This window comes from Corvus hawaiiensis, chromosome 19 (genome assembly GCF_020740725.1).
Source record: "Corvus hawaiiensis isolate bCorHaw1 chromosome 19, bCorHaw1.pri.cur, whole genome shotgun sequence".
NCBI lineage: Eukaryota > Metazoa > Chordata > Aves > Passeriformes > Corvidae > Corvus > Corvus hawaiiensis.
In genome coordinates this window covers 7,620,759-7,629,173 of record NC_063231.1, presented here as the reverse complement: position 1 = coordinate 7,629,173, position 8,415 = coordinate 7,620,759, and the positions used below count along the sequence as shown (strand labels likewise).

At 46.5% G+C, this 8,415-nt stretch overlaps 1 protein-coding gene across 6 annotated transcripts in view; it reads left to right on the top strand.

The window, feature by feature from the left end:
- Nucleotides 1–8,415, top strand: part of RECQL5 (RecQ like helicase 5) — a 38,508-nt gene that overhangs the window by 27,303 nt on the left and 2,790 nt on the right. For all 6 annotated transcript variants that reach the window (XM_048324082.1, XM_048324079.1, XM_048324080.1 and 3 more), the window contains 9 exons: nucleotides 2,383–2,610; nucleotides 4,062–4,161; nucleotides 4,665–4,701; nucleotides 5,505–5,563; nucleotides 5,686–5,762; nucleotides 6,244–6,337; nucleotides 6,792–6,932; nucleotides 7,357–8,012; nucleotides 8,209–8,287. In XM_048324082.1, the coding sequence (XP_048180039.1) occupies nucleotides 2,383–2,610; nucleotides 4,062–4,161; nucleotides 4,665–4,701; nucleotides 5,505–5,563; nucleotides 5,686–5,762; nucleotides 6,244–6,337; nucleotides 6,792–6,932; nucleotides 7,357–8,012; nucleotides 8,209–8,287 (1,471 nt within the window). The remainder of the gene's footprint in view (nucleotides 1–2,382; nucleotides 2,611–4,061; nucleotides 4,162–4,664; nucleotides 4,702–5,504; nucleotides 5,564–5,685; nucleotides 5,763–6,243; nucleotides 6,338–6,791; nucleotides 6,933–7,356; nucleotides 8,013–8,208; nucleotides 8,288–8,415) is intronic.

The following is an 8,415-nucleotide window of genomic DNA, read 5'->3' as shown; positions in this document are numbered from 1 at the left end:
GACATGTATAATAATACAAACTACCATTAATTTATGTAAATCATCTCCATCTCGTGGTCATTAGTCAAGTGTTGGTGTGACTGTGGAAGATCTCCCCTCACATGGTAATGCATAGCCAACTACATTTCAGGAACTCTTGTGTTAAGCATTAATCCAGTGATTAACCCCAGCATCCCTGTTGGTAACTTTTTGTTTTTTGCCGTTTGACCTTAATTATAGGATTGCAATTTTAGTTTTGCAACTGAATTTCCGTTATGGCTCAACTCCTGAACACCGTTGGCTAAAGCAGGGCTGTGGCCCCTATCTGGGTAATTCTTCAGGATGAAAAAGGCAGTTACAGGGGGCTGGGTGGAAAGGGCTTGGCTTTACGAGCCTGATGGGTTAGAAACTGGAGCTCTAAATTCCAGTGAGCTCACAGCTGATCTCTGCTTCCACCAAAGCCCTCCCCTGTGGCATCTAAAGGACAGAGGTGTGTGTGGATGTCCCTCCCCAGCATAAGCCTGGTGAGCGGTGGGAGTGGGGAGACGGCTTGTCCCTCACTGAATGCCTCAGTTAACTCTAATACAGATCAGTGCGTGCGAGGGGAAGAGACATGGACTAATGAGAATGCCTGCCTCTTTTCTTTTGGGGAAACAAAAAGCTGACTTGCAGCTCGCTGACATTTCTATAGTCACGTTGCATTGGCAGGCCAGGCAGCACCAGTAGTTCTTTTGGAAAGGCAGGACAAGGGGATCGAATGTGTTGCCCCCATCCCGGTCCCCCCCACCCTTCCCCTCCATGTGAAAGGAGCTCTTTGAGTGCAGGAGCAGAGTGAGTCTGTGTGGCTTTAAGGGGGATATAAAGGCAGCTTTGTCGGAGCCCTCTCCAAGCTTTGGTGCCCTGCACGGTGCAGACACCCTGCTGCAGGCCCTTACCTGAGCACTGCCAGCTCCCTGGCACTTCAGCACACTCAGGTCACTGCTGGGGGACAGGAACCTGTGACCTGCTGCTGTGCTGCCTTCCAGATCAACCTCCCAGGCCGTGGGAAGGAGTGAGCCAGCAGCCACTGCAGCCCCTTGCAGCGTTTGTTTGTGATGCTTTGGTAATGTGCAGTTGTGTTTCCCCCCGACACACACAGACAAAAGTGAAGAAGAAAAATGTGTTTGTTAGATCTCTGGTAAGTTCTGACATGCCCTAAAGGGTTTAGAATAAGAGTAAATCAGGTGCTCACTCTCTTACTTTTCCCCTCTGTGATCCACATTTTGCAGATAAAGTTGGTAACCTCACTAGGGCACACCTTGGTAGAGAAGAAAAATTTCCACCTTGTTCTTCCTTGTAGTAAAGTAATTTTATTCTAAAATAACTTTTGTTCCCACTTGGCTGCAGGATTTGATCTCTAAATGAAGTAAATGTTTCCATATATTTATTATCAGCATTTTGACTAACACACAACCAGCCATCTCTGCTGTGAAACTTTAGTTTTAAAAAGCTCCTCTAAATTCTGCTTTCTTAAAAAAAGGGGGGAAAGTAACTGCCTGATTATTCTTTGGCAAAATCAGTGTATTCCCTGGTTTAAGCTAGGGAGCGTTCTAGAAGAGAAATTACTTCCTGCCTGTATTGCTGATGAGCATATTTTCACCAAATTCTTTTTCATGTACCCCAAAACACTGATGTCTGCCAAAAATCTTTTGAAAATTTCTGGAAGAATCTAATCATCTTCACATGGCTGGTTTGCTAAGCCTGGTAAACTGGTTGTGCAATCCTGTGTGAGCAAATGGACTGGTTTTCATGCATGTGGGACTCTACCCAAACTTTGGCTGCTGATCTGGAGCATGTGTGAGCCCATCAAGATCCAGGCTGTGTTAGCTGAATGGTGCTCCCTTGTGACCTCAGTCTGGACTCTATTTCTGGGACTTAATTTACAATCCTGTGTCTTCAAATATGTATTTCTTCACTTTCAAATCACAAATAATAAACCTAGAAACTCTTCATTGAGAGATATATAGATACACTCTGTGGTATAGTGATCAACAGGGCCTCTTTACCTCCAGCCATCCTGATAGGACATGGAATATATTTAGCCAATGATACAGAATTAATAACTGTATATTTCATCAACTGCTCCTTTTGCAGATCTCAAAGATCTGAAAGGGTTTAGCAGAAGAGATTAACACTGATTTTTGTTACATATGGGGAAGTGGAGGCAGAGAAACTTTATGCAAGGTGCCAGGAACAGAGCCTGAATTCTGCTCCAGGGATTAAACCCTGTGATTCCTGCTGGAATAGACATTGCCTATGAAAAAAACAAGACTCAAATCTTTAGATAAAGTCACGCTGCATTTGGAGGGTGGAGTTTTTGTGGCTAGAAGTGATGACCAGATGATTTTGCCTTGTGTTCCCAAGCTGTCGCCACGCTGCCATAGCGAAGTACTTTGGCGATGTCACCCCACCTTGTAACAAGTGCTGTGACTTCTGCAAGAACCCAGGGGCAGTGAAAAGGCAACTGGAGGCACTGGAACTCTGCAGCAGCAGCTGGAGCAAAACCTGCATCGGGCCCACGGGATCCTCCCGGGATAGCTACGACCCAGAGCTGTATGAGGGCGGGAGGAGAGGCTGCAGAGGCTTCAGCAGGTCTGTACCAAAGAGATTACACTCAGCTCCTAGGAGCCACGAGAGAAAAGAGCATCTCCCAGCTGCAGGCCCAGCCACTCCTATTTTCAGCACATGTTTCTGTGTGGATGGTATTTTCCTGTAACTTTCTGGCAGCAGCAGCTGGAATTTCGTTTTCCACACACTTTGGCAGCCTCATTCACGTTCGTGTCCCAGAGAGCCAGAAGCTGTTTTGACAGAGCTAAGAATTGCCCTGCACAATGTAATTGGCTCAAGAAACTAGCCTGAAATTTTTGAAAGCAGCAAGTGGGCTCAGCCTGTTCATAGTCACAAGGATCAAAAATGTTTAAAATTGAGACCAAGATGACATGGTCCAGAGTTCATTCCTGATTTAGCACAACTGTCTGTGGGCCAGTAGACCAGGGGCCACTGACAGGACTTAGTCACCACAGAGGATGTAATGAAGTGCCAGTGTCAGATTCTTCTGTAGACTGCTACATTTTCCTGTCAGGCTGACAGCAAAAGGAAGATGTGCAGTGGGAAACATGATGAATTCTGTAAAATGCTTGGCAGCATGGAGGTGATAACTTCTCTTTCCCCTTGTTCCCTGGCAGAGCTGCAGTGATTGTGCAGCTGTGTCAGGATGAAGTTCCTCTGCTGGCACTGCCCATGAAGCTGTGCCAGGATACACAGTGCTGTAGGCTGGCCTGGCCCTCTGCTTTACCTTAAAAAGCTTGAGATTGGTCCCTTTGTTCTTTGGCCAAGTCCAGCTGAGTCAAAGGAAACCAGGACTTGTGACCTAAGCCTGTGTTTGGTCTCAGGACCTGAGAAGCTGCAGCCAATGCTGTTGTACAGAACAGTGTTTGCCACTTGGTTCATTGAACCTTTCCATGGTCTGATTGTAGTTTTGCCTTGGAAGTTGTGATGGTCAGCAGCCAGATTTGTGATACCTGTAAGTTTTGGCTGTGGCATCTGTGGGAGGCAGTGAATTCCTGGGTACGTCTGGTGAGGATCAGCTGCTGTATTTCAGTGGTTTGGAGATGGGGATTTCATTTATTTCAGCAGCCTGTGAACAAGTGAGACTGAGGAATGGATGCTGTGCCCTTTCTGCCATCTCTGCTCCCAGGGCGGGAGGGACTGACAGAAGGGGTACATGACATGATGCAGTGACTCCTGAACCCCCTGGGAGGATCTGGTAGAGCTTCTGAAATGGGGCCCTCCATTTTCAGGGCACTAGTTATATGCTATTAATTCATGCCACTGCCTACTAGTTTATGGGGTTAACAAATACTGTGAATTTTTGGAGGACACTCACTTGCTGTCCAGGTTGGGGAATGGCAGGGAAACTCAAAGGGAAGACTTGTTCAAAAAGAATGTGGGATGCATCACTGGGGTGGTTTCCCAAACTTGTCCCCCAGTTAATGCTGCAGCTACAGAAATGCTTGTTCCTCTTGCTTTCCTGCCTTATCCAGGTATGATGAGGAAGGCAGTGGGAACTGGGATGAAGATAATGAGGAACGTCGGAAACGGGAGTGGGACAACTTCTACAAGAAGCAGATGAGTCTGCGCAAAGTGAGTTGGGGTCGGTTTTTAAGGGGTGCACAGAGGGTTTGCTGTGAGCTTGTCTGACAGCCAGAAAGGCTTCCTGGCACTGGTGACAGTAAATTATTTCATCTTGCTGCTGCTTGTTGTCTTTTATTTCTTGTACCTCTGCTTTTGCTGTGTTCTCCGTATTCTGGGCCAGTCCCATAACAGGAAGAAGTGCAGCTTATTCGTGTGCTGGTTTCTCTGCAGTGCTGAGCAAGAGGAGCCTGTTGGTTTTAATACCCCTGGTAGTAGTGAAAACAGATTTCCCCATTCAGCTTCTCTTAAATATTCCTATAACAGAGGTGAACTTTTGGCTTTGGTTCTCATTCTTTGTCTTCTTGGCCCTGTTTTGGTGCTTATTCAATGCCTTTATAACTTCAGCTTTAATTTTCCCTGGAGCAGGGATATAAAAGATGTCTTTTGTGCTTCTAGATCTGCATGTGTGTAGTAGGAATGGAAGTGTTTGACTGATCTTTGTTTTCTTCCAGGGAAAAGAACCAGAAAAGGAAGATTTTGTTCCTCCAAGTAAATATCTTCTTTGATTTATAATGGGTTTTCTTTGGGAGAAGAAAGTCTTGTATTTTGCAGCTGCATGCAATTTGTACAGCATCACCACTGGAGGTATCAGTCCCTAGGCACAGAGGTCAAGCTTTTGGCTGTGAAAACTTGGCTGGAGGAGATGGATCACAGCTTAGCTTTGGTTGGGGTGAAGATATGGAATGCATCTTTCTGAACAACATTTCCAAATAAGCAAGAGAGAAGGAAAACTCTGTCTAACCTGACTTTGTAGTGTAGGCTATTTCTGCAGTGGTTATGCAGCAGTACTAATACTAATAATACTAATACTAATACTAATGCTACTAATAATACTTGGGTTATAAGGAGACTGCTGAAAACCTTTGCTGTTTGTAACTGTGCTGCTTGGGGTCCTGTCTGGCACTGTTGTGAAAGAACACTTGATAGGTCACGTTACTCTATCCAGCCTGGCTTTTTGGTTGATATTGTGGGGGAGCAGAAAAAATTTGAGTTTCCTAAGAGCCTTGAAGAAAGGTTTTCTGATGTGGGGAGATTTTGGAAAGCTGCCAGTCCTAAACTCTGAAGTAGATGTTTCCAATCACAGAAAACATTCTCACTTTGGTTTCTGCCTACTCTTTCGGAGTGTGTAGCTACTCCAGGTAAAAAGGGTGACCACAGTGTTCCTTGGGGTGACAATGCAGGGAGGGGAAAGCCAGGCAGTACTGGACTGGCACCTCCCCATGACAGCTGAGACATTCTCCATCAGCTCAGCCCTGCCATGGCTCCTTTCCCAAATTCCTCTCCTGTGGCAGGTGCAGACTGTCCCCTGAAGGATGCTGCCAGCAGGAGGATCTCCAAGCTCACAGTGAAGGTAAGGGATGTTGTAAAGAACGACAAAGCTTCTGCCTGCCCTGTCCTTACTCCTTCAGGGCTGGAAGTCCAAGGGGTGCTGAGACTTCTGTAGAGCATGTCTGAGTATCCCATGTTTCCTAGGGCCGGGAACACTGCTTGAGGATGCTGGAAGAAGCTTTGAGCAACAACCAAAAGACTCCAGCAGCAGAAGGAAAAGGGTACGAGATGAGGAAAAAGGGGTGCATACTGAGTCCCTTAACACAGGGCCTGCTCTTCCCTGAGCAGAATTACCATTCTCAGGGAATGCTTTTTTAAGTTATTTTGTCCAAGGATGTAGTTTCACTTAACAGCATCTTTCTGGCAGTGATGTTGGGGATCAGATCTGAGGGTTCCTGTGGCTGATCGTTGTTATCAGCTTGGTCCCAGGAGCGGCAGTTCTTCCCTGTCCCACAAGATGGGGATAGTGTACTTCTCAAACGGAGCAGTGGGCAAAAATCTTGATTTGAAACCGTTTTCATCACCCTTTCCGTTCTCCATCAACTCACCACTACATCCCTTAGGACTGAACTTGAAGTTATCACTTATTCTTGAACCGGAGGGAGTGGATTTAGTACTTTCTGGGAGATACTTAAGCATTAGTGTTCCCTTTGCAGATGCAGAAGTGTGTCTTGCCAGGAATCACCCCAGCCTGTGTTTCAGGTCAGACCCTGCTGCTTGTGCAGTGGAAATGGAATATGAAGCTTTCCGGACCAGCAAAATGGCAAACTCCTACAAGGCAGCTGTGCTAAAGAAGGTAGGGACAAACATCTCCACCTGCTGCTCCCTGGAAGCTCCAGGGCAAATGGGGCAGAGTTTGTGTGGGAAAGGTGAAGGACAAGCTCTGTTTTGCCTCGGGTGTCTTACAAATCTTTCTTCTTGATTTTGTTTCCAGGAGGGCCCAGAATCACCTTGGGTTCACATCTTTGTTGGCTTTACAGGCTCTGAAAACCTACCTAGCAGTGCAAGCTTATCCAGATATGTTCTAGCAATACAGGGATTTGGGAATTCCTCAGGCTGCTGCTGACACTGGAGAAGCCTTGGCTTAGGTTATCTGCTTGCCATCAGTCTCTCCGAAGATGTTTCTGTTCTTGAGGCAGGTGCCTCTCCAGGGCAGATACTTGTTTTGTTACTATGGCTTTTAGTATGTACAAAGGCAGGGATACATAAAGATTTCTGGCCTTTAGAGGATATTTCTGTTCTCTTTTCAGGTGGCAGAAATCAATAAAGCCTCCAAACAAGGGGAGTTGTTCTCAGTCTTTGGGTCTGGAACTGATGGTAGCAGCAATTTGGAAACAAAGTCTGTGTCTCCAGCAGAAGAGGACTTCTTCCCTGCATCCCAGGTTCCCTCGGTGAGTACTGGTGGGATAGACAGGAGGGCATGGTGTGTTTTGTCTGTCTGCCTTTTTATAAACTTGTTTTGTGTCCTTTCTGTGGCCACAACTGCATATTTCTGCTGTAATTGCTTTTTCCTGTCCATCATGTTGTTGTTAGTGAATCTAATCTGTGTGCAGGCCACAGCTTAAATAAGTTCTTTCTCACCTTGCTCTATCCGAGGATGCTGCCTTGTTTTCTTATTGCTGGCCTAGGATTTCCACCTAATCCATTTCCCTCATGTCTCAGTTGATGGGTGTGATGATAACTCAGTTTTAGAGCCTCCCCCAGCTTACAGCTGCCCACACTGGTGTATAGTATGCAGAAACTCAGCTCCTTTCAGGGTGCTGCACACAGGGATCTCACATCCAAAATTTCTTCTTCTTCTTCCTGTCTCCCCAGTTCAAACCCAAGCGTGTGGGAGCAGGATTTCCAAAGAGATCCAGCTTGTTCCAGACAGCTTCAGAACTGCTGAAGATCCAGGAGGAGAGTGATGCAAAGCCTGTCGAAACAGACTGTCCAAATGGGCAAGACAGCAGCAGCTGCAGGCTGGACCTGGACACCAGAAAGCCTGTTCTCCAGAGGAAAGAAACAGCAACCAAAGCAGTGGGTGAGAGTGCAGGGGTAGAACTACATCCAGAAAAGAAGGGGCAGCAACCCAGTCCAGACTCAAAAACTGCCCTTGCGGAGAGCCCTGCTAAGAAGTCCAAACGTAGCAAGAAGCAGCAAATGCTCGCAGAAGCAGCTAAAAAGGAATCACAGGATATTTCCAAATTCTTCTCTCTCCCCAAAAGTGGCTCTAAAGCCCAAAGTTGCAGCTCATCAAAGGGAGGTGGCTGTTCTGCAAGCACACTACCTCAGGTTTCTTCTCAAAGCATGTGTCAAGAGAAACCAACCCCTCAGGAAAAAGAAGCTGACTCTGGAGATCTGACTGGGCAGTTCCAGGCAGAGAATAAAGAACTGAGAGAAACAGAAGTAACACTGACTGAGAGAGGGGAGAATTTTCAACAGGCTGCTGAATCTGAATTGCTTGAGGAAGAAATGGATGTGAAGTCCAGGTAAAATCTCTACTTCTCTGCTCCCTGTGTTGCCCAGAGCCCCACCAGCCTTGTCCTAGAAACCTGTATGAGGTCTCTGGGTGGGTGAGGGAGACTCTTGCTTTACTATGCAGTCTCATGGCCACTGACAGTGAATGCAGAAATATTTTCACTGTGGAATGATTACAGTTGGCCTTCTCTCCACTCTTCCCACTAGTGCTGCTGAAAATGTTGCAGAAACTGAGCTACCTGTTGTTGGGGAAGGTGACAGTGGGAAGCGGCCAGAATCAGATGAGGTAAGACTTCAATGAATGCTGATTTCTTCTATTTCTTGTGTTCATCTTGTTCCAAATTTCTCTCTGGGAGTGACACTCCTGCTCTGAGAGTCTTATTTATCAGGGGAGGGCCCAGCTGCAGTTGTAGC